At 46.7% G+C, this 24,939-nt stretch overlaps 3 protein-coding genes across 18 annotated transcripts in view; all 3 read left to right on the forward strand.

Annotated features, from left to right (window-relative positions):
* The first annotated feature begins 870 nt into the window (after positions 1 to 870).
* Positions 871 to 8,626, forward strand: bms1 (BMS1 ribosome biogenesis factor). The gene is given in 24 exon segments (XM_029135198.3): positions 871 to 1,006; positions 1,473 to 1,653; positions 1,755 to 1,945; positions 2,040 to 2,119; positions 2,207 to 2,278; positions 2,280 to 2,396; positions 2,520 to 2,662; positions 2,805 to 2,926; positions 3,028 to 3,218; positions 3,308 to 3,450; positions 3,580 to 4,229; positions 4,481 to 4,582; positions 4,751 to 4,902; positions 5,016 to 5,097; positions 5,266 to 5,345; positions 5,527 to 5,703; positions 5,790 to 5,978; positions 6,149 to 6,329; positions 6,441 to 6,499; positions 6,616 to 6,738; positions 6,998 to 7,145; positions 7,396 to 7,571; positions 7,728 to 7,889; positions 8,108 to 8,626. Coding segments are annotated over 23 exon segments (3,741 nt in total). The 5' UTR covers positions 871 to 1,006; positions 1,473 to 1,480; the 3' UTR covers positions 8,336 to 8,626.
* A 184-nt stretch (positions 8,627 to 8,810) lies between these two features.
* On the forward strand, positions 8,811 to 19,079 carry mtr (5-methyltetrahydrofolate-homocysteine methyltransferase). Its single transcript, XM_029135197.3, has 33 exons — positions 8,811 to 8,980; positions 10,119 to 10,330; positions 10,529 to 10,618; positions 10,971 to 11,040; positions 11,136 to 11,228; positions 11,356 to 11,462; positions 11,562 to 11,621; positions 11,740 to 11,834; positions 11,924 to 12,024; positions 12,109 to 12,170; positions 12,417 to 12,484; positions 12,573 to 12,652; positions 12,769 to 12,881; positions 12,973 to 13,113; positions 13,187 to 13,372; positions 13,445 to 13,624; positions 13,696 to 13,812; positions 13,884 to 14,024; positions 14,092 to 14,181; positions 14,263 to 14,415; positions 14,485 to 14,592; positions 14,677 to 14,777; positions 15,273 to 15,340; positions 15,522 to 15,642; positions 15,727 to 15,808; positions 15,931 to 16,029; positions 16,138 to 16,213; positions 16,305 to 16,460; positions 16,726 to 16,925; positions 17,019 to 17,219; positions 17,338 to 17,530; positions 17,609 to 17,721; positions 17,813 to 19,079. Exons 1-33 carry the CDS (start codon positions 8,938 to 8,940, stop codon positions 17,900 to 17,902), a joined length of 3,810 nt encoding a protein of 1,269 aa, XP_028991030.1. The 5' UTR covers positions 8,811 to 8,937; the 3' UTR covers positions 17,903 to 19,079.
* Positions 19,080 to 19,742: 663 nt separating this feature from the next.
* The window catches only part of ryr2a (ryanodine receptor 2a (cardiac)), a 60,272-nt gene continuing 55,075 nt past the window's right edge, over positions 19,743 to 24,939 (forward strand). For 11 of the 16 annotated variants that reach the window (XM_029135199.3, XM_041068624.2, XM_029135202.3 and 8 more), the window contains exon 1: positions 19,744 to 19,969. In XM_029135199.3, coding sequence (XP_028991032.1) covers positions 19,922 to 19,969 — 48 coding nt within the window. In that variant the 5' untranslated portion in view covers positions 19,744 to 19,921. Of the gene's footprint in view, positions 19,970 to 24,939 lie in introns of all 16 variants that reach the window. The other 5 variants (XM_055504169.1, XM_055504173.1, XM_055504171.1 and 2 more) reach the window with 1 other exon arrangement.

The following is a 24,939-nucleotide window of genomic DNA, read 5'->3' on the forward strand; positions in this document are numbered from 1 at the left end:
GTCATCCAACAACGACAGCGCTGATGGTTTCATACCAGGTTCCTGTAGCTGCAGCTGCGGCCTCTGATCTTCTCGTAGTTGTGACCTAGCGGTGACCTAGTTGGGATCATTTTTAGGTTAAAGACCAGGTGTAGCCAACCAGATGATGACTATACCACTGATAACATTATTAGGAGGAAGGTGAAAATGGATTCTCCAAAGAACAGGGGGCACTTGACGGTAAAGAGAGGAAGTTCAAAGGCAGCTCAGGGGTTGTTGAACTCTTCATAACACACTGCTAATGATGACAGTGTTGTTAAGGATAATCATCACTACAACAACTGAATGACTCAGAAACCGGTCTTGGGCTAAACATCGGACACAGTATAGTTTGTGTGTCTGCTACTATATTGGCTATTCCCTTGCTATAAACTTTGCCACATTTATATTATACACGTGTGATCATTTAGTTTGTGGTTTGCATGTGATCCCCCACAGTCGATACAGTACGTGGTCTCTTGGCACCACCAAGTGGTACAAACTCTTGAATGCCATGACTTCACTTTAATTTCAGTTCCAATTATTTGTTTGTTCAGTTTGTTTCTATCATGTTTCTTGACTTTTTATTCAAGAACAACCATTAACAGTTCTATACTGAACAAAGCAGGGTATAAGATATTTATTTTAAATAAATACGTTTCATTCTACATCCTCTTTTTGCATCGCCTCTTACTCTCATCCACACACACACACACACACACACACACACACACACACACACACACACACACACACACACACACACACACACATAACAGGCTGCTGGTGTCTGTTCAGCCTGCAGAGGGCGCTGTTTAAGGGGCTAAACGCTCAATGTGCGGAACCTTTTTTTTTAAGCTTCTTGTTTCCGTTCGGATGACTTAGCGGGGTAACACGTTTTTATACTTCCGGACCGAAGGTTAGCATACACATGTGTGGAGAAAACAGGCAGTAAGGGAAACCAGGCAGCAGGCGGTTATATTTACAGGTACTGCGACTTAATGTTTGTGGTTTGCTTTTGTGTTTAGCATTTATAGACTGCGCTGTGTAGCAGCGTAGCCAACCGTTAGCACCTAGCCTCTGTTATTGCGCTCAGGACTGTTTGTTGTAGTAGCCATCATGGTTCTCCCCACACTGATGGCACTCGTTCACTAGAAACCTTCAGATTGTGCTTATATTGTTGAAATGTCAACTGTCAACAAAACTTTTATAAGCGGCGACTTAGTGATAATGGTTCGCACAGTGGTCCAAAAGAAATCAAATTATCATCAGTGCAATTACATTTAATTCAAATTCAATGGTCTCTAAAATTTGTATTGTATTGTAAAATTTGTAGTTTACAGTACTATTCTATGTAGTGTGCATACAGTACCCATACTACATACTATCCTGTCCTGACTCTGAGATAAAGCCTTAGTGAAACTCTGCCGTGACGTGTGGTCTTTGTGCTGCAGTGGACAGGATGGACGGGAAGGAGAAGGTGCAGAAGAGCCACAGGAAGAAGCAGAGTGGACCGAAGGCCGAGAAGAAGAAGCTCAGGAAGCAGGGACCCACGACAGAGGAGGATGCACGCAAACGCAACCCCAAGGCATTCGCGGTTAAATCCGCTGTGCGCATGGCCAGAACCTTCCACAGGTCAGTGAGCTGCATTACTACACACCTGTTAGACTGACACTTCAATAAATAACTGAGCTGAATTCACGTGAGGGGGCAAAATAAAACAAACTGTTTTTTAGGACCCAGGACATAAAGACCAGAAAACATCACATCCCACTCGTAGATCGTTCTCCCCTGGAGCCTCCACCAGTGGTGATTGTAGTTGTCGGCCCCCCTAAAGTGGGAAAAAGTACCTTGATCCGCTGCTTAATTAAAAACTTCACTCGTCAGAAGCTGAGTGACATTTATGGACCTGTGACCATCGTCTCTGGTGAGTTTGGCTGATATTTTTAACTGGATCCACTTTGTGTATTGGCACAATATTTGGTTGCATCGAGTTAATGTGTGTCTTTTATATTTTGTAGGGAAAAAACGTCGCCTCACTTTCATAGAGTGTAACAATGACATAAACACCATGATTGACCTTGCAAAAGTAGCAGATCTGGTAAGTACATTTACATTTATATGCCATTTACTTTTGCATGTAATTGTGATACTCAGTAAAAGTGTAACTTGTGTGGTCCTTCTCTAGGTTTTGATGTTGATTGACGCCAGCTTTGGCTTTGAGATGGAGACATTTGAATTCCTTAACATCTGCCAAGTACAACGGCTTTCCTCGCATCATGGGCGTGCTGACTCATCTGGATTCATTCAAGAACAACAAGGCACTGAGGAGAACAAAGAACAACCTCAAACATCGCTTCTGGACTGAGGTTTACCAGGTAAACAATGTGCTAACAGATTTACGCTTCATGCTCCTGTACAGAAACATGTACATGATGGTATCGTCTGTATGCCAGTGAGTGTCATCTAAGACATGTTTTTGTTGTGTTTGAATGTGTCAGGGAGCCAAGCTGTTCTACCTGTCTGGTATGGTGTATGGTGAATATCAGACTCAGGAAGTCAAGAACCTGGGGCGTTTCATCTCCGTCATGAAGTTCCGTCCTTTGGTGTGGCAGACGTCCCATCCATATGTGCTGGTAGACCGGTGAGTGCTGACCTGGAGGGCATCAGACTTCTAGGAGTTCCATATTATCACCATCCGTTAGCATGGAAGAGACACTTATGAGACACTGTAACTAAAATAATAACAAATAACTATTATTTCTCAATCCTAAATCCCAACACAGAATGGAGGACTTGACTGACCCTGAAAAGCTGAGGACAGAACCAAAGTGTGACCGAACTGTGTCACTTTATGGCTACCTGAGGGGGGCGTATTTAAAAAACAAATGCCAGGTCCATATCCCAGGTAAGCTAGTGCAAAGTGCTGTTTAAATGTTTGGCAACCCCGATGAATCCCTGATGTAAAACAAGCATGTATAATGTGTATACTTTGGTGGTGGTTCTTAGGTGTAGGAGACTTTCAGGTGGCTGATGTGAACTTCCTGCCTGACCCGTGTTCCCTGCCTGATGCACAGAAGAAGAGGGCTCTGAACGAGAAGGAGCGTCTGCTCTATGCACCTATGGCCGGGGTCGGCGGGATCGTGTACGACAAAGATGCCGTGTATATTGACTTTCCTGCCAGCCATGTCAAGCAGCAGGTGTGTGTGTCTTCAGCATGGCAGTGTGTGGTTACGGTATGAAAGACTTTCTAATCAGATATTGATCATTGTTGTATATCCTGCCACAGGAGGAGGTGCGTCCCACCACTGAGCTCGTCCAGTCGCTCGTTGACACACAGGCCACTCTGGATGCAAAGATGGCTGCCAGTAAAGTAACTCTGTTCAGCGGTTCTGCCTCACTGGACCTTACAGACATCGAACAGCAGAGCGGGTGAGACTCGGCACAGCTACGGTCTCTTATAACTGTTGTGTATATTAGTGTGTGTATTAAATAGGCACAATACTAACTGATACAAAAGTGTGCTGCTGAAAAAAACTTCATGGTTTGTTTGTCTGTTAGAGAGAATGAGGGTCTTCACGAGAAGCGCGTTTGGGATCCCAACACCCAGAGACAGAGGAGGAAGGTGGTTTTCCCTGGAAAGGAGGGTGGGGATGAAGATGGTGCCAGTGATGATGAAGACGATGCAAGTCAGGACAGTGACCAGGAGGAACCGGACGATGAAGATGGTGCAAGTCAGGACAGTGACCATGAGGAGCTGGGCGGGGACAACCCTGAAGATAACCTATCCATGTTTCTGAAAGAGGCGAGAGCCAAATCAGAAGAGAATGCAACAGACGGAGCTCCAGTGGAGAAAAAGCAGAGACTAGAGGAAAAGAAAGGAGATGGGCAGGTGATCGCAGAGGCCCTGGCATTTGCTGACAGTGAGGACGACCTGGAGACGAGCGAGGAGGAGTCTGAAGAAGAGGAGGAGGCTGGAAAAGCAGGAGATTCTGGGCACTGTACTGAACAGGATGAAGCAGACAGTGATGAGGAGGAGCAGGAGGAAGAGGAGGAGGAAGAGGAGTTGGATGAGGAGGAGGAAGAGGAGTTGGAGGAAGATGAAGATGAAGAGGAATGGAAGATGGAAGAGGGGGAGGAGGCAGCTGAAGCTGCACCGAAAAAGCAGATAGTGAGCCAGGACAAAGATGAGGAGATGGTGGAGGAGCAAGGTGACCTATGCTGGATTCACTTCACTTTGTGTGTTTTTCATACCATACTAAATGTTCTGCAGCCAGAAAAACAAAGAATGAGAGAAAGATAATCATGTGAAGGCCTCCCTGTAGTTCCAGCTTAAGTACTGACACAATACTGCTGCATGTATATGCAGATTTGAACTAGGTTTCAGATTAAATGCAGTTGTGTCATCTCTTCAGCAGCTGTGTTGGGATACTGAATGAGCTCTGTTCATCTCTGTCTTCAGGGGCTCTCAGGTGGAAAGAGGGTCTTCAGGAGAAGGCAGCACAAGCGTTTCTACGGCAACAAGAAGCTGCACCCAATCTGAGGAAACTGGTGTATGGTTCAGGTAGTTGATGCCCCTTACTGCTCACTATATGCCACAGAACTCAGAGAATGTAATTTTATATTGTAATGTCAAAGCACATCATACTCTTAGATATACAGCATTTTCTTGTACTTTACGATGACTTTTTCAGTGTCCCTCCTTTTAACAGTTTAAACCTGTTTTTTCCAGTTGTTGAGGATAAATCAGAGGATGAAGACAATGAGGAGTTGGGAGGGCTTTTTAGGGTCAGTCGCCCCCAGAATAGCAAAAAGTTTCAGGCGAATGCTCTGGACTGCTCCCGTTTTAACACCAATACTGCTCACAACTGGGACTTGGAGGAGGTATTTTGACTCTAACACTGTTCTAAAATGTATTTGTTTGTTTAATGTCTTGTGGTTGTGATGTTAGAAATGTGTTAAACGCTTTTTGAAAAAAAAAAACAACCTTTTTCCAGGTGTTAGACTCCATCAGAGACTGCTTTGTAACGGGGAAGTGGGAGGAGGACCAAGATGCTGCCACACTGCTGAGGGAGGATGGTAAGGATGCTCTGCAAGTCACACAAATAGAAGCTACTCAACATTTAATCTCGAGACGGACACTGATATAAAAATACATACTGGAGCTGTTTATTTATTTTGTGTCTGAATGTTGCACCTGATGCTAGACATTCAGACTTAATGTACAGCTGGTTTTGTTTTTGGTAGAGAACCTATATGGTGACTTTGAAGATTTGGAGACGGGAGAAGTCCACAAGGGTCAGACTGAGGAGCAGGAGGAGGCTGAGGTACGTCCTGGCAACTTGGAATATCTATAATTCAAATAGTATAACGATGTAAAGCTCTATTTTCCCATAAGCTTGGAGCCGTGTGTCTGTATGTTTTCTAGCACTACGTAAAACATTTTAGCTTGTAAATCTAGCTACAAATAACCAGGCTGTTTTGTCTTGTGCACATCGTGATCAACAGAATAGTGAAAATAGTGACGAGGAAGACGCTGTGCTGAAGGTGGATGATGACGAGGAACGTAAGAAAAACCTTCTGGAGAAGAAGCGAAGGCTGAAGGAGCGCTTCAACGCAGAATATGATGATAAAGATGCTACTTACTTTGACGACCTAAAGGAGGAGATGGAGAAACAAGCTGAGGTAGATTCTTTTACTACTACATTATATGATGTAAGAGCCTCACTGTGACCAGTTTTATTTGACCACCTGTGTGTTTATGTTGTCAGCTAAACAGGGCAGAGTTCGAGGATATAGACGATGAGACCAGGGTCCAGTATGAAGGCTTTAGGCCGGGGATGTACGTCAGAGTGGAAATCTCCTCTATTCCCTGTGAGTTTGTCACCAACTTCGATCCCCATTACCCCATCATCCTCGGAGGCCTGGGCTCCAGTGAAGGCAACATAGGATACCTGCAGGTATGTGTGGTATTTGGCACATGATTAATAAGAAATTAGGAACTTTGCTTTAAAACTGAACTTTGAATAACACAATAATCAAATACAAGATGGAAAAGAACAGAATTGCCATCATGAGCCTGAAGTAGAAATGGAAACACTACAGTTTACTTCATGTATCGTTTGCTCAGATGCGACTTAAGAAGCACCGCTGGTACGAGCGCATCCTGAAGACACGGGACCCCCTCATCGTGTCGCTGGGCTGGAGGCGCTTCCAGACCATCCCCCTCTACCACATCGAGGATCACAACGGGCGCCACCGCCTGCTGAAATACACACCACAGCACATGCACTGCGGGGCCTCCATCTGGGGTGAGACACACATCATATGTAATAAGTTATATCAGACTTGGTACACATTAGAATCGCTCTAGAAAATCAATGTTCATCGCTTTAGTTTGATACCTTTTTTTTTGGAAACAGGTCCCATCACACCTCAGGGCACAGGCTTCCTGGCTTTACAAACAGTAGCAGGAACACAGGTAAGTCCCATCATCTCTGTTCACACAATCCCAGTGGTAAAAAGGTTCAATCAATCTTGCCAAGGTTTTAAATTGAGTTGTTGATATGTGAAGTGAAATCCTGTTTTCCTGCACAGGCTAGTTTCCGTATTGCAGCCACAGGAGTGATCCTGGAGCTGGATAAATCTGTGACGATAGTGAAGAAGCTCAAACTCATCGGTTACCCCTACAAGATCTGCAAGAACACATGCTTCATCAAGGTAAACAAACATTGATGCATTTTTATTTTCTTATGGTTTGCAGTGATGGTGTTTTGTCTGCAACACTCAAGATCATGGACCTCATGCTTCCTATGAGAGATGATTAATGGCCACAGAAAGGCTGGCAATTAGAACACATGTCATGTTAGTGGGTGTTAGACTAAAATGGAAGAGATGTTTTAGTGTCTCATGGCAAACAGTATAATAATATAATTGGACATAGCTGAATGTGTCAGTGAGCGCCCCTCTTTCTTGACAGGACATGTTCAACACTGTGCTGGAGGTCGCAAAGTTTGAAGGCGCTTTTATTCGAACGGTGTCAGGAGTCAGAGGTCAGATCAAGAAGGCACAATCGAAACCACCAGGAGCTTTTCGAGCCACGTTTGAGGATCGTCTGCTTATGAGTGGTGAGTGTCATTATTGGTATGAGTAGGAATGAACTGGCAGAGTGCTGACCACTACAAACCATGAAATGTTACAGACGTTTAAAACAATGGCCCATGTAATGTGTGTGTGTGTGTGTGTGTGTGTGTGTGTGTGTGTGTGTGTGTGTGTGTGTGTGTGTGTGTGTGTGTGTGTGTGTGTGTGTGTGTGTGTGTGTGTGTGTGTGTGTGTGTGTGTGTGTGTGTGTGTGTGTGTGTGTGTGTGTGTGTGTAGACATCGTCTTCCTGCGCTCTTGGTATCCGGTGTCCATCCCCCAGCTCTACAACCCCGTCACCTCTCTGCTGCTACCTGTCGGCCAGAAAAACAGCTGGACTGGCATGAGGACCCTGGGTCAGCTCAAACATGACCTGGGCATCCGCAACAAGCCCAACACTGACTCTCTGTACAAGGTAGGCTCACTGATGCATCTGTGAAGAGCTGATTGGATTATAGAATGATTGCTCCCAGTAACTTGTTGGTTAAAGTTTCTCACCTGCATTATTGCAGAAAATGAATCATTGGGAAGTAGAAATCTACATTCATGACTGTTATTGTTTCCCCTTCAGCCGGTGGTGCGAGTCGAAAGGCATTTCAACCGGCTCCACATCCCCAAGGAGCTCCAGAAAGCCCTGCCATTCAAGAGCAAAATCAAACGGCAGAAAGCCAAAGGAAAGACCCCCAGAGACATGCAGCGTCCCCGTGTGATCAGAGAGCCCCATGAGAGGAAGGTGAGTAAAACCTGACCACGATCTCACACCAGCAACTCACGAATCATCGTTTCCAGTTTCTGCCGGAAGAAAACTTCACAAAAAGTCAAGGCCAAATCATGAAAAACACCCGGTTGCTCATGGATTCCCTCGGCTGCTTCTGCTCGATGACCTTTTACTATCTGCTGAAAAACATCACTTTATCACTAAGCATTCTTTCCCCTGTCCTGCTCCTGTAGGTGGCCGCCCTGCTGGAAGCGCTGAATGTGATTCACAGACACAAGCTGAAGAAGGCCAAAGTGAGCCAACGCCTCAAACGCAAGGAGTTCCAGCAGAAGAAGGCGAAGGAAGAGGAGGCCCGGCTGCAGAGACACAAGGAGGCCCGGAAGAAACTGTACCGCATGAAGGGCCAGATGGAGAAGAAGAAGCAGAGGTCCAGTCTCAAAGCAGCACCACAGGACGACTAACTTTGTGCACCTGGACTAAAGACTGAAATCCTCAGTATGATCTTTGAACTGTTTTGTATTTCCCTTGATGTATTGAAATGAAAATCAAATGTATGGCAAAACAAAATGCCTGACATATGGGACTTATTTTAATACAACGGAGACCTTAGTTGTACCATGTGAAGCTTTTAGCTGTGTAACCCATAGTCACAACACAGTTTATCCCTTTTAAAATGATTAACTTGAACAAACATGTACAAACACGTAGAAACATGCTGCTCAACTTGTTATATAAAACAAATATAAAAACTATGGTGTTGTTTTTGTTTCACCTTCAATCATTCTCTTTATCACTTTTACATCTGTGCTGTAAACTGCTAATCGGTATTCATGGTTAAAATAAAGACATCCAGTGACGTGACTGTCAAATCCAGATGTGTGGAGGCTGAGGCAACGCGGAAGCTGGAGCGAAGCTTTTACTGCAGCGGGTTTAAACCGGAAGTGGGGATGTTGTTTCTGGCAAACTAAGAAAAAAAAGCTCTGACAAAATAAAAGGCCGTTCGCGTTGCAGGATCATTACTTTGCTGCTCACACGCGTGTTTTCAAGGCTTACGCTGCTCAAGATGGCTCCGACTAACGTGATTCATCAGTACTCGTCGGAAGCGGGTGAATACAGCTTGCTTTATTAGACAACTTGGCGCTTTTTAGCTCCTGCAACGTTGCGTAAAGCAGCCTCTGCCCGGCTGCGACCACGTGTGCCGAAGTTATGACTTACGAGCTAATTCGCGTTAGTTGCATGTGTAACAGCTGGTTCCGTTTGCTGAAACCGTTGTGGAACTCCGTTATTCCAGCTGACATGACAGACCAGTGATCGTGTGAGGTGAACAGTGCCGTGAGGTTAGCTTACTGTCCGTTAGCTCTGAATGAAAGCCGCAGCCAGTGGCTGGAGGCTGTTTCTGTGCTTCGGTAGAGTCTCAATGATACAAGCGTGGAGAGAAATAATAAAACAACCTGTTGGTAGCGACACTTCAGTTGAGCCGCAGCTCAGATGACCACAAAGATGGACGAACATCTGTCAGCGAGGGTCCAAACGAGACCCGAACTAAGCGTTACTGTGGGTTTTAATATGAATACTGAATATTACTACTGGACTTTTGCATTAGAGATCTTTTTGAAAGACGTGTCGTGTTTGACAGTGCAGTGTTAGTGTCTGCTGCCCCCTAGTGGCCACAGCCAGCCAAGTCCAAACACGTGGGCTTTTGGAAACGGCTATAACTTCCACAAGATCAAAGATGTGGAATTTGTCTGACTGGTACAGTTGACATCTGTATTTATAAATGCATAGAGTAATGACACAGATAAAAGCCCAACTAAAGGTAAAACCCTTACTGGCCTTACATCATACTGCCTGCTTCACTGCTCCTCCTGTAGACCTGGCTGTTTGTTGTCTGTGCAGTGGTTGCACATCTGGAAGCAGCAGTAAACTGTGTGTATAGGATTTTAAGCATGTGGTTATACTCTTCATGGTAGCATGTTGGCTTGCTGGGCAATGTTGTCTGGTGCTCAAAGGTCATGCACATTCCAAGAGTCAAGCATTTCAACCCTTGGTCACTGATCACCAGTTCTCTCATGTAGTTTGGCAAACAGTGATTAGCCATATTATGTCTTTTGTCCACGAGACAATCAAATAAAAAGGGAGTGATGTTTAAGGTCATAAGAGTCAACTGATGTGCACAAAATACATCTCATACACCATAAAACAATAGAAGGTCCTCTAATTAATAAGGTCTTGTTTTCATTACAGGAAGCCAATGTCCATTAGAGGCTGAGTTACGAGCAGTGCTGCAGAAAAGGATCATGGTCCTGGACGGAGGGATGGGAACCATGATTCAGCAGCATAAGCTTGAGGAGGAGGATTTCAGGGGGGACGAGTTTAAAGAGCACCCCCTTCCTCTCAAGGGAAACAACGACCTTCTCAGTATCACACAGCCCAAAATAATTTACGATATCCACAAGGTACTCACCAAGCAAAAGACCCACGGCCTGTGGATCAATCGCATTTGAATTTCAGTGAGATCTCAACCTGTGTGTGTGTGTGTGTGTGTGTGTGTGTGTGTGTGTGTGTGTGTGTGTGTGTGTGTGTGTGTGTGTGTGTGTGTGTGTGTGTGTGTGTGTGTGTGTGTGTGTAATCTGGGCTCTGCTCTGTATGTAAAGGAGTACCTGCAGGCTGGTGCCGACATCATAGAGACCAACACGTTCAGCAGCACCTCCATCGCTCAGGCAGACTATGGCCTGGAACATATGGTATGGCGTCAACACAGCCGCTCATGCAGCCATGCTGCTACAGAATCAAAGGTCAAGTACATGGTGTGACTAGTGTCGACTCACTAATCATTTAACCATTTCTCAGAATGAGAGCTTGATCCATTTCTATTCTTAGCTCCTTATCTACGTATCTGCACATGAGCTATAGCATATTTTCAATAATGTCAATATCTATTTAAATTCACTTCTGATTGAATAATGTTTTCAGATTCAAGTACAGATTAATAAACACTGAAATCAAATGACAAAACTCTATAAATGAAATAGTAAAGTTAAATGTAACTCAAGTCATTGAGTCACTTTTATTTCCCTTTCTGTGTTCGGGGTGCAGGCGTATCGCCTCAACAGGGCGTCGGCGGAGCTGGCGAGACGGGCCGCTGACGATGTCGCCAAACAAACTGGTGAGATGAGTTTCCCCCTGAGGACTGTAGGATGCCCCTGCTGTTAGAGGTCGTCATACCAGCGTGTGTGTGTGTGTGTGTGTGTGTGTCATCAGGTTGCAAACGCTACGTAGCCGGGTCAGTGGGTCCCACCAACAAAACTCTGTCTGTGTCGCCTTCAGTGGAGAGGCCGGATTTCAGGAACATCAGTAAGATGATAAACGCTAATAAAGCGTCTGCTACGTATTTCTGCTGCATTACGTCATTGTTAGGAATGTGACAGTGTGCAATATAATGATAGAGACTGAGAAGCCGCTCTGTTTGTGTCTTGGCCAGCGTTTGATGAACTCGTGGAAGCCTACGCCGAGCAGGTCCGAGGTTTATTAGACGGAGGAGCAGACGTCCTTCTGGTCGAAACCATCTTCGACACCGCCAACGCCAAGGTCAATTATCTAACGCACCAATGGGATCGAGGAGCTTGTGATCGTGATGATTTAGCCTGAGGCCTTCTGTGCTGATGTGTCGTGTGCTCCACTCCTCAGGCCGCCCTGTTTGCCATCGACCTGCTGTTCCAAAAGAGCTACGAGAGAAAACCTCTGTTTGTAAGTATGTTGTTGTTGTTGCGACATTTGATCAGTAGAAAGAGGTTTCCACCGAGCGTCGTTCATTAATGTAAGAGAGTTGACTAAGAAGTCTATAAAAACGTTCCACATGCTCCAGATCTCAGGGACCATCGTCGATCGAAGTGGACGAACTCTGTCTGGTCAGACAGGCGAGGCCTTCGTGGTCAGTGTGTCCCATGCTAAACCCCTGTGGTGAGTTACAGTCGTCTGCTACTTCTTGCTGGGTTCATGTCTTCGCGTGGAACAGCGTCTACCTTGTGGTCGGTCTGTCTGTGTTGCAGCATTGGTTTGAACTGTGCCTTGGGGGCGGTAGAGATGAGGCCGTTCATTGAGGCCATTGGCAAAAGCACCACGGCTTTCATCATCTGTTATCCCAACGCAGGTATAGTTGTTTCCTGACCACACACTGACCTTTGGCCTGATTTTAGGTGCCTTATCTTTTTTTCTTTTTTTTTTTTTGTCGTAGGACTTCCAAACACATTTGGTGGATATGATGAAACTCCAGATGTAACAGCCTCTAATTTAAAGGTGCAAAACGAAGCATGATTTTACGTGAGAAAGTACAATAACAAGGAATCTTCAGAAGCCTGGAAACAGTCTAAAAGCAGGAATAATCCTGTGATCCTCATACTAAGCTGGACTAACTGTGTCATGTCTTGTCATTCACACAACAGTGCACTTTTATCCCCTCTTAGTTATTTCTGTGGAGCTACAGTTGACTCTGGCTGCCTCCTCACTGCAGTTTCACTTTGAACTTCTGTCAAACATCTGCAGGCGTTTGCTACGGATGGACTCGTAAATATTGTAGGAGGCTGCTGTGGGACCACTCCAGGACATATCAGGTCACTGACAAGTAAAAGCCCTCTGACGAGTAGATGGATCTTGTGCATTTTATGCAATTTTTCAAATGGTGAAATCTTCCTCATCCAGGGCGATCTCTGAAGCAGTCAGACACTGTCAGCCTCGAATTCCTGCTGCTAATATTTATCAGGACTACATGCTGCTGGCAGGTATGTGTTTACTATTGCCACTTCTTTGGGCCAGTGAGCTCTGTCACACTCAGCGAAGTCAGTTCAGGCTTTAGCTCTCGTCCCGCCACCCATTACGTGTGACCCGTCTGCTTAAGGCCTAGAGCCGTTCAGGGTTGGACCTTACACCAACTTCGTAAACATCGGCGAGCGATGCAACGTGGCTGGGTCGCGCAAGTTCGCCAAGCTGATCATGGCTGGAAACTATGAGGTGAGGCAGAAATTCTGAACGTATCCTGTATCTTCTATTTGCTGATGCCCATTTAATGTTGCTGATACGAGTTTCCGCCTTTGTTGCCCAGGAGGCTCTAAGCATCGCCAAGGCCCAGGTGGAGATGGGAGCACAGGTCCTTGATATAAACATGGACGAAGGGATGCTGGAGGGGGCAACAGCCATGACGCGGTTTTGTAACCTGATTGCCTCTGAGCCGGACATTGCAAGGGTAGGATATAAAGGAATAGTAAAGGAATCCTGTGAGTGAACCTTCTGAGTAAATGGCCGGTTTCGCCCTCTAGGTCCCGCTGTGCATCGACTCCTCGAACTTCGCCGTGATTGAGGCGGGCCTGAAGTGCTGCCAGGGGAAGTGCATCGTCAACAGTATCAGTCTGAAGGAAGGAGAGGACGAGTTCCTGCTAAGAGCCGCCACCGTCAAGCGCTACGGCGCCGCCGTGGTGGTGATGGCCTTCGACGAGGAGGGCCAGGTGAGGGCTGAGACGGACGTGTCTGCAAAAGCGCTCACACGCGTGTTTTGATACATGCTCGGCTGTCCCCAGGCCACAGATACGGAGCGCAAAGTGGAAATTTGCACCCGCGCCTACAAGCTGCTGGTCAACAAAGTGGGGTTTAACTGCAACGACATCATCTTTGACCCCAACATCCTGACCATAGGCACAGGCATGGAGGAACACAATGACTACGCTGTCAACTTCATGAGGGCGACCAAGCTCATCAAAGTGAGGCAACGGGTTCTAGGAAGCTCACAAAATGTTGTTACAGTGTTACTATTTGGTGTGTGCGTGTGTAGGAGACCTTACCGGGAGCCCGGGTGAGCGGAGGCCTGTCCAACCTGTCCTTCTCCTTCAGAGGCATGGAGGCCATCAGGGAGGCAATGCACGGAGCGTTCCTCTACCATGCTATAAAGGTGGCACAGTTTGACAGTAGTAGATTGTAGTAGAAGAAGAAAGAGTCTCACACTGTTTGGTCGTGCCCTAGGATGGGATGGACATGGGCATAGTGAATGCTGGGAGCCTGCCTGTGTATGACGACATCGATAAAGAACTGCTGCTGCTTTGTGAAAACCTCATCTGGAACAGAGACGCCGACGCTACTGAGAAGCTGCTGACCTACGCGCAGGTACACGCACATGCGCCCGCCGCCCCCAAAGCCTCAACACCAGAGGCTCACCCCGCTGTTGTTACAGAACAACGTCAAAGGCGCCAAGAAGGTGGTTCAAACGGACGAGTGGAGGCAGGGAAGCGTGGAGGAGAGGTTGGAGTACGCGCTGATCAAGGTGAGAACACAGTGCAGTTTACTACCAGGCCGTTCGGGAACATTCTGCGCACAGTCTGGGTGATTTCATGCTGCTGCACAGGGAATAGAGAAGTATGTGGTGGAGGACGTACAGGAGTGTCGCGCTCAGGTCGATCGCTACACTCGACCGCTGCACATCATCGAGGGCCCCTTGATGAACGGCATGAAGGTGGTGGGAGACCTCTTTGGAGCTGGGAAGATGTTCCTGCCACAGGTAGGTACATTTTGCTTTTTTTAATATAAAACGGACGCATTAGTATTTCAAGCCCTTATGTGTATGCAGGTGATCAAGTCGGCTCGTGTTATGAAGAAAGGCGTGGGCTATTTGATTCCTTTCATGGAGAAGGAGAGGGAGGAGATGATGGCGGCAGCGGGGTCAACGGAGGAGATGGTCAGTGTCCAACCCAGAGGGTCCACACTGTGGAAGATGCAGTCTGTGCTGTGCTCACCCTGATCTTCCCCTCCTAATGTCTAGGATCCGTATCAGGGCACCATAGTTCTGGCCACGGTGAAGGGTGATGTTCACGACATTGGCAAGAACATCGTCGGCGTGGTGCTGGGCTGCAACAACTTCAGGTGAAACTGGTTTGAATGGTTTACCACATGAAACTGTGCCTTGAGTGTAGAACATGTTTAACGGTTGCAGTATTACATGTTTCTGTCTGTGTGCAGCTTTATGAGCAAACATAACAAAGACAAGGGTCATAAACCTGTGGAGTTTTTGAACAAAGTTCTGAAGATTTATAGGACAGAGATTTGCCTCTGACAGGAAGATTGAAAGAGGGAAATTCATGACCCAAAGCGGCACTTCATCCATCAAACATGGTGCTGCTTCTGTTTGTGGGACCACACAGCTGCCAATGGAGCTGTCAGGCTGACATTTATTTATTTGGCTGCTGAGGGATGTTCCCTGATAAAGGCCAAGGGCATAAAAGAGCATTCCATTCAACATTTCATCGATCAGCGGGACCATGAACCCAAAGAGCCGATGAAAGAAGAGAAAACTAAACTTAGACCGAAAGTGTCTTGTCAGGTGGTTGTAATAATAACTGTTGCACTGCTGTCTTCCAGGGTGATTGACCTGGGCGTGATGGTTCCCTGTGATCAGATCCTCAGAGAGGCCGTGGCACAGAAAGCAGGTATGGCTTACTGTTCAGACGACAGAGTGCCAGAGGGTGCTTGATTTCTGTCATGTATTTGATGGCAGGTAGGGAAGTGTCTTTCTTCAGCTGTCATTATCGACACAATGACCCAAAGGCTGAAGCTGAACCCATCCAGTTTGACAAAGCCTTTTTTCAAGCAGTCTGACTTTTGTCACAGATATCATCGGTCTGTCTGGTCTCATCACCCCTTCTCTGGATGAGATGATCCATGTGGCCAAAGAGATGGAGAGACTCGGCATGAAAACGCCTCTGCTGATTGGAGGAGCCACCACCTCAAAGTAGTACAGCTAAAGATATACAATACACTGTATGTCATGTATAACAAAGGCATCATTCTTTTTTTAAATAAATGTTTTTAACAGGACTCACACTGCAGTAAAGATTGCCCCTCGCTACTCTTGCCCTGTGGTCCATGTTCTGGATGCGTCCAGGAGTGTGGTGGTGGTGAGGATGCTGCAGCAACTAAAATGCATTGTTGGAGAACCATCATGGTTTTGTTGAAGTTGATAAAAGTGGATCTGGCCGCAGTTTTGAAACGATTTCATCTCCTTCTTCCTCCCCGTCAGTGCTCCCAGCTGCTGGATGAGGCAGTTAGGGAAGATTACTTTGATGACCTCAAAGAGGAGTATGAGGAGATCAGACAGGACCATTATGAGTCTCTATTGGTAGGAAGGGCAGCACTGCCGGCATTGGGGGTGGGTTTACTCCTCTACTCTAAGAATAAAGAACTGAACTGCTGTGTCTCTTTCTTCCTCTGTCTCGGTTTCTTTCAGGATCGCCGGTACCTGTCGCTTTCCCAGGCCAGAGGCAAGGCTTTACATATAGACTGGCTCTCTACGCCGCGACCGGGTGAGTCTGCTGGACTTTAATGACAGTTTAATGGAGTTCCATAAACCGTGACATTCAAACTGCGTGGGTCCTGTGGTTGTCTGTGTTGCAGTGCGCCCTCAGTTCCTGGGCACCCGTGTCTTCGAGTGCTATGACCTCAACAGTCTGCTGGACTTTATCGACTGGAAGCCGTTCTTTGACGTGTGGCAGCTAAGAGGCAAATACCCCAACAGAGGCTACCCCAAGATCTTCAATGACAAGACTGTGGGTGAGTTCAGCCTCAGTTATCACTCTAATTATCCAGTCGCATTGTTTCTTTTTCCATCCTATTCCTCTTGTGGGCACATATAACCTGTATTGAGCAGACAGCATCACCTGAGTCCAGCAAAGGAACACAGATCCGCTGGATACATATAGCAAAAGAATGGAACCCATAAAAAATTGTTTCGATAAATTTTGCTTAATTGACCTTTTTAACTGACAGAACTAGAAACACTGAAACCATGTCTGATGGCGATATTTGGCTCCTGCAGGTCCAGAGGCCCGACGAGTCTTTGACGACGCGCAGCGATTGCTCAGCCGGATGATTGACAACGGCAGCCTGAAGGGACAGGGCCTGGTGGGCTTCTGGCGCGCCCAGAGCGACGGCGATGACATCAATGTGTACAAGGAGGACGTCAGAGTCACCAGAGACACCAAGCCCATCGCCACATTCTATGGCTTACGGCAACAGGCGGGTCTATGAACACTTACTTAAGCGCTGTCCTGAATTTGTTCTGACTTTAGGATGATCTGCTCATGTTCACTGTGTGTATGTGCTTCACAGTTGGAGAAGGACGGCTCTAGTTTGGAGCCGTACCTGTGCGTGTCGGACTTCGTGGCACCTGTGGACAGCGCTGTGGCGGACTACGTTGGACTGTTTGCCGTGGGTGTGTTCGGCGCTGAGGAGCTGAGTCGGCGGTTCCAGGCTCAGGGAGACGACTACAGCAGCATCATGGTCAAAGCTCTGGCCGACCGCCTAGCCGAGGTGCAGTATGTGGGGATGTCTTCCCAACACACCCGGCCGCCTCGTCTCTCGGCCCGTCCTGCATCAGTCAGACATTAACCTTTGGTGCTATGGGATTGGGTTTGTGTGGCATCGCCAGGCGTTTGCTGAGGAGCTCCACGCTCGTGTGCGTAAGGAGCTGTGGGGCTACAGCACGGAAGAAACCCTGCAGACCTCAGACCTACACAGGATACGGTACAAAGGAATCAGACCTGCTCCTGGTTACCCAAGCCAGCCCGACCACACCGAGAAGACCACCATGTGGGACCTGGCTGGTATACAAGACAAGACGGGTGAGATCATCACACGGTCCACGCTGCAGGGTTGTTCTAATGTTTTCTTAAGTCCTAATTCCATGTTTGTCTGTTTAGGCATTAGTCTGACGGAGTCTCTGGCAATGATGCCTGCAGCCTCTGTGTCCGGGCTTTATTTCTCCAACCCTCAGGCTTCATACTTCGCTGTGGGAAAGATCACTAAGGAACAGGTCCACCTCATCCTCTACCTCCAACTGCCATTAATAGACATCTGTTTTGGAGCTCATGCCTACTCTGCATTGTCTCTACTCTTGTCTTCAGGTGGAGGATTACGCCAGAAGGAAGGGGACGAGTGTGGAGGAGGTGGAGAGATGGCTGGCTCCCATACTGGGGTACGACGCTGATGTGTAGAGCGCAGCCGCCCAAGCGTTCAACCAGAACCCAGAGGGATCCAAGCAGAGACCAACCACCCAACAGTGAAGCAGGTTTACAGTCCAGCCAGTCCTCTGTAGCTCACAGTGCCTTACTGTCAAAAAGATCTCATATATATGTCACATAACACACTTTACTGTCTGAGCCAACTGTCCAGAGGCTCCCCAGTAGCTTTGTACAGTCAAACTGTGAAAGTGATTTAAAATCTCTCTCGCGTTAATGTGATCTTACTCATGGTCTGGACATTGAGTGAGTGTCAGATTGTCTTAATTATAAAAACAATTAAATGCAGCAACGAAAATGGGGAGACTTAGCTTAGCATAAAGACTGATAACATCTCTGTAAACCTCAGGTTATAACGGATGTGTGTTCTTTATTTTGCGCAGCACCTGAAAGCCTGCTAAGGTCTCGGTTGAACCCTCCTTGCCTTCAAATCAAATAATTTATTATGCTGATAGAAGCCACTTTGCATTTACATTAATGACTCTTGCATACACTACAGTTGTTCATAGTATAAGTTTATAGATGATTTTAGAAGATAAGGTGGAAAGTTAATTTTTAGGTCTGAGCAAACATAAAAGTATTACATATTGTAGGTTTTCTCAATTTATTTTTTTCTTTTAGCAGATAATAATGATGCAGTGGACTAAAAAACTAGTAAACCTTCCGATAAAGACAGTTTAAAAACTGCAAAATAATGAATAAGGTAATAATTGTAAATTTATTAAACAAAAATAGCTCAAAATAATTAAGAAGCGTGACAGGGCAACAATTTCACATGTACTTGAACTAAAGTACTTTCTGTAGATTAACAGTTATTAATTGCAACCAAGATTGTTTCATAAGCAGTTTGAGAGGGATTCACATTGAGAGGGATTGTCATCGTCTACATATTGTTTCACCTGTTTTCCTCACTGGTGCATTGTATCTGTACTACACAACATATCTACCTGTTACCAGTATCCTGTACTCTAAATTAAAACAAATTGATGGACAGGTTTCTGAGAGCTGCCAAAGGGCATTTATATCTCATGTTATATTGCAGTGCATCCAACTTCAATCATTTCCAGTCTGTTGTTTTCTTACCTACAAAATGATGGTGCCAACACTGTACGACCGTAATGAGAGCATGTATAAATAAATCGTAAATGTTTTACATTGTGGGGGTCTCTGGGTTTAAAGTCAGCACTGGGAGCAGGACTTCACCTGCAAACGCAGCTGGAACCAGTGTGTGTGGCCTTTGACAGGTTGCATTATGGGAAATGTAGGACTTGTAGTCTGTGGCGATGGTCAGATTCGGATGTGAATACATTTTGACCTTTTGTATCAGTTCACTTTTGTTTTTTCTGGCCTGCTGTGGTTTTGTAACATAAAGGAGGCAGATGTGACGATGCTGCTTGGCCCCATGAATGAAAATTGCTATTTAAAAGCAGCTGGAGCTGTTGATGGCAGCATTGGTCTCGGCGGCATCAGTCCCTCCATCACTCACTACCTGCAGTCTGGGCTTTGCCCTGCAGCAGCAGGAGCCCAGGGCCCAATGCACCACTGCAGCGTTCCACCCTCCGCCCCGCTGCGGCCGTCGCCGCTGTCTTAATACTTAATATTTTATGCTGCTGAATGTCACACGTTTTCACGGCGACTACAAAATATGACAACGTGTTAATGGTCGCGGGTATGAGCGCCCGTATCGAAGCCGCCGCGAGAGGGAGCACACCGACCGAGAAAGCGAGCGCGCGCGCGCGCGCTTTCTCGGTCGCACCTGTGCAGCTCCTCCCTCGTTGAGCACGCGCCATCCAATGAGAGTTAGCTGCACGGCGCGTTAGCCTCGACAGTCTCTCTCTCTCTCTCTCTCTCCCTCGCGCGCACAAACACACACACACACACACACGCACACACACATGCATTCTTACATACACACACCGACACACACACACACACGCGCTCAGGCTGGACCCCACGCGCAAGAACCGCACGAGCGTCTCCGGGTGACAGCTAACCATGGCTGAAGGAGGGGAAGGCGAGGATGAAATCCAGTTCCTGCGGACTGTAAGTGCTCTCCCCGTTACTCCGAAACTGAACATCGGTCCTGTGCCGACTGTTACTGCGTCTTTGCGGCCGGCTGTGTGTGTGTGACTGTGTGTGTGTGTGTGTGTGTGGGCTGGGAGTTTACCGCATAAAGGATGACAGCTCCTTCGGAAGGTCCTAGTCATTGGTCAGCGGGTCCGCATCACGCTGACAGCGGAGCATGGAGGACGTGTGAACACACGGTGACACACGGGCTAGACGTGGGGGGGGGGGCGTGCGGGGTGGATGCGGGGCGCAGTGCGGTGCGGACTGGCAGCCTGCGTGAAGCCTGCTGCATCCGCTCCGCTTCCCCCTCACTCCGCCGCCGCCGCTGCCGTTAGTGGTGCGGTGTCATCCCGCCGGCGTGCTGCGGTCGCCTCAGGAAAAAGTTACAGGTGAATCCGCCGCAGCTGAGCGTTCAGTGATGTTACAGGAGTCCAGAAAGGATCCGGCTGCTCCCGGTGCGTCCCCGTGCTTTTGGACGTGTCAGCATCCTGATAACAAAAGGAAGATTACTGCAATGGATGTTAAGATGCCATAACACGATCCACTGGATCTTGGCGCAAGGCCGCGCTATAGACGCTCCATCGCCCTTAACGCTGCCAATCCGCAGCTTAATGCTTCACATGCCAGTGTTTTATAACGAATCTGGCTCGGGCTGATTCTGGCCGGTGTCACTAGTAGTTGCAGCAGAGAGTAATCGCCTGACTCCGCAGCTCCCCCTCGGCTGCACGGAGGATGCCAACTTCCAAATTCCTCCAGAAAGAAATAAAAAAAAAAATGCAGTAAAAACCTATTATCGCAGTTAATTTTGCATCGCATCGCGTGTGCACAGTTTGCTCAGCTTTTGCTGTCATGCCCCCAGACTCGGCAGGGCCTGAAGCCAGAGCTCATAATTCATGTCCCACCGCCCGCTGCTGCTGCTGCTGCTGCTGAGGTGTGGGTAGTGATCGAGACCGGGGGATGTCGCGCGGCCGGGCTGAGTTCAGACGGTCTCCGCTCTCTGAACTTGGAGGCCTTTCGGGCGTTTGTGGACGCCGTCCGGCCTCTCGCCTGTTCAGTGTGACTGCAGTGGAAGGTCCTGGTCCCTTTACAGACTGCCTCCCAGCAGGCCACCATGTGGTCGACTCTGTGCCATGCTCTGTTGGCAGAACCTGTCAACTAATTCCTTTACACACTTGGCTCGCTTCATTTTCATCACACAGTATCCTTCATCCAACCTAAGGGTGCACAGTTATTTGTTTTTGATTAATATGCCGTTTTTACCTTTAGACCTTTAGGGCCTTAGGTGTAATGTGAGGTCACAGCAATACATGGTGAGTTTAAGGGTGTTTTTTGTTGTTAAAACACATCTGGTGGTTGTGTTACACTGACACCAATAATGATTATGTTGAGATAATGCATGTGTCTGTGGAGGATGTGAGGGCTACATCACAGGCTCTGAACTCTGAGGAGGCGCTGGAGCACTCTGCCTAATTTAATACATCATTAGGTGTAAGTGTGTGACGCTTGGACATGCACTGCATCTTCATCAAACGCCGACTGTATTGACGGAGGCGAGAGACGGGGGGGAAGCTAGCAGCATAACATCACAGTGGAGGCGGAGAGGCTCTATGAGGGTAAAACAGCGAGCACAGGTTGGGAGTGAAAGGAGAACGAAGACACGAGTCCCACTTTTAACAGCACCTGCGTTCGTCTTAATTATCCCCGTCACTTAGTTTGCAAGTGGACGTAATGAGCGGATGGATGGACTCGGAGTTCGTAAGGGAAAGGGTCCTGCTTTTCAAATGAAATGTGTTTGTTCCCCTCTGCAGTGAAGTCAGTGTGCATACAAATGGCCTGGTCTCACCCATGGTGTTCTGAATATGTGCCGTTGTGATGGGAGGCGGCTGCACACTTTAATTAACTGCAGCAACACTTAGTTGGAAATACAACCACTTTAATGACTTTCAAGTTCGCTAAAACCTTAATACGACCGGCTTTTGCGTGATCATTGTGAAGCTGCCGAAGGTGAGGCTCGCCGCCACATTACGCAGGCTGATGCTGAAGGGTAACAGTCTGTGTCTAATAGCAGGTTTCTTCCATCAAGCCTCTTGTTCCCTCGTGCCTCCTTTCCGTCAACGTCTCTGTCTCATCTTCCCTCTTGTTCCATCCCTACCTTTAATCTTTGTCCCCCCCCCCCCCCCCCCCCCCCAATTCTGCAGCACTCCCTGCTAAGTGCACTTTGCATGCAGATCAATACATAGTAACTGGTGACTGCTGATGTCTCAGCACAAAGCAAACAGCATGGCAGCAGCTGCACACTTGTGTTCATCTAATATGTTACAGAGAATCCTCTGTGTTTGCAGACTGTGGCAATTGAGAGCTGCTAGAGTTCAATTGAAGCATCCTCCGCTCATGATTCGCCTTCCAAAGACCTCAAATAGCATCAAATTAGCTATGAACTGAGTAATTGTAAAATGAGCGTTTCTTAATTACTAGAATAACTAATACACATCCCGTCCTATTGTGACAACCTTTCTTGAGGACACAAGAGGAATTTGGACCTTTTTAACAGATCCTTGATAAACCAGATTTAAAATTCACAAGATCAATTCAGATTTGTTGCATGTTTTTATATGCTGTTTCAAACATATTTGTTTTACATTTATCATATATTTTTGCTTATGTGGGTCGCCTCAGCTGTACATATATATAAACAGGACACGCCTTCTGTAAATTGGACTCATGCACCATTCTCTCTTTCTGGGTTTATCCTTTGAACATGATAAAGGTCACCTTCAAAGGATGTTCCACTTTTGAAGCATGCACATAGTCGTTTGTACCTGTGGCAGGTTTGCGTCCTTAAACCTTCTGACCCTTCAATGGCTTAAACCGCCACAACCTTAACAAAAAAGGCTTTTCTACTAGCATATTACATATTAGTAGAGCCATAAGCCAGTTCTCTGGATCAGTATTGGTCTAATCTGGGCATATTTTAAGAATCTACATCAGCTAAGATCAATATAAATCGACTGATCCTTTCTTGCATCATCTGCATCTATAGTTCTTGACCCTAGGGCGTCTACATCTGTCCCCTGAAGTGATGAGCTGCCCACAGACGCAATGGGAAACACAGGGAGTTGCAATTGATTTGCAACGTGCAATGTCAACACTATAGTTAACAGGAAAGTGTCTCAATGTCTCTAGTGTTAGGACCCATCGTCATTTAATAATAATTAGTTAAGCACGTGTCCCGCATTAATATGTATTAAATCAAAAACAGGAATGTGTCAGCATTATTGTATTTATCAGCCTTCATGTTTGCTGACTAGTTTACATTCAGAGTACGGCCCACATCCACAGTTCACCCCTCAACAAACACCCCTCTAAATCACACCAGTGCTTTGACCAGTATGTTATATATGTCCAATATTAATTATGAATTCCTCAATCAGCCTCACCGCTCCTTTTGAATTATTCAGCAGCGACATACAGAATTTAATTGGGCCTGACCAGACCTGAAGAAGTGAAGTCAAAACCTGTGTGTGTGTGTGTGTGTGTGTGTGTGTGTGTGTGTGTGTGTGTGTGTGTGTGTGTGTGTGTGTGTGTGTGTGTGTGTGTGTGTGTGTGTGTGTGTGTGTGTGTGTGTGTGTGAGGGATTAGTGGAGGACGGAGAAAGAAAGAGATACAGCAAAGACTCAGACACAGTTCAGACTCAGAAATACAGTTTTTTTTTAATAATTAAATTAAACTGGTGGAAGACCGAGGAAGGGAACGGTTGTAGAGTAGCACAGAGGAGATTGTCCATGTCAGACACTTTGGAAGCTAATGCTGCTCATTTAAGTTTAGGTATGGAGAGATGCTTTTTGAGTGTGAGGGAACATAAAGAAGAACATAAGGAGGAATTCTCTTTTGTTGCACATTGAGGCAACGTAGCCCAAGACAACAGATAGCCAGAAACATTCTCATCTACAGCATCTTTAAGGCTGAATGCTGGTGCGTGGCGCCCTACCCACCTGTCCACCACACACTGACCATAATGCTGTAGATGAAGGATCAGATCAGATGAAACACACACACAGGCTCACAAAGGGGCAGAGTGTTTACTTGATAGATAGTCAGGGCGCTGTGTGGCTTAGAGAGGACATAACATTTATGATGATATGAAACTAGGAGGGAAGTCATTAAACTTTCATATTGAGGAAAAGGGCCCATCAGTCTGTGTGTGTGTGTGTGTGTGTGTGTGTGTGTGTGTGTGTGTGTGTGTGTGTGTGTGTGTGTGTGTGTGTGTGTGCGCGTGTGCGCGTGTGCGCGTGTGCGCGTGTGTGCGTGCGTGCGTGTGAGACCCTGTCGGCTGCACTGGTGTTACTCGCCCTGATGCAACACCACTAAAACCCCACTCATCCTGTACCACACAAGATGAGCTCCACTAAAACAGCCTGTGAGATGTTCCTCTTCTTGTTGCAGGAGAATTTAAATATTCTTCCTAATTTTTACACAACCAGGGATCTGACTCTATCTTCAAACCTAAGCATAACTCAAGTCAGGCTTTGGATAAATCCGGTTATTTCCACTTTAAATAGACCTCCATGAAGTGCATGATTTGCTGGTTGTTAGTATGCTCATCCCGCTCCCATTAATACTTTAAGCAAGGCTTCCTACTTTTTATTTCTGTATTAGTTGTCCCCTGGTTCAGCAGTGTGTGATTAAACACTTGTTTTGTTCCATGGGCCGGTCAGCATGTCCTTACATGGGGAGCCGAGCTCCCTTGATGAATTTAGGACAGTGCTGAACTGGCAGAATGGGTACAGTAAGTTTTATACTAACACAAACAAGCTCTGCATGGCTGCTCCTGGCTTCAGAGCCACTCACATGCAGATACAGTGTGTGTGGATACACAAAGGCGCTAACATAATCTACTTTAAAACATCTGGATGTTTGAATTATACAAGCTGACATATACCTTAGAT

The sequence above is a fragment of the Betta splendens genome, chromosome 19 (assembly GCF_900634795.4).
Source record: "Betta splendens chromosome 19, fBetSpl5.4, whole genome shotgun sequence".
Taxonomy (NCBI): domain Eukaryota; kingdom Metazoa; phylum Chordata; class Actinopteri; order Anabantiformes; family Osphronemidae; genus Betta; species Betta splendens.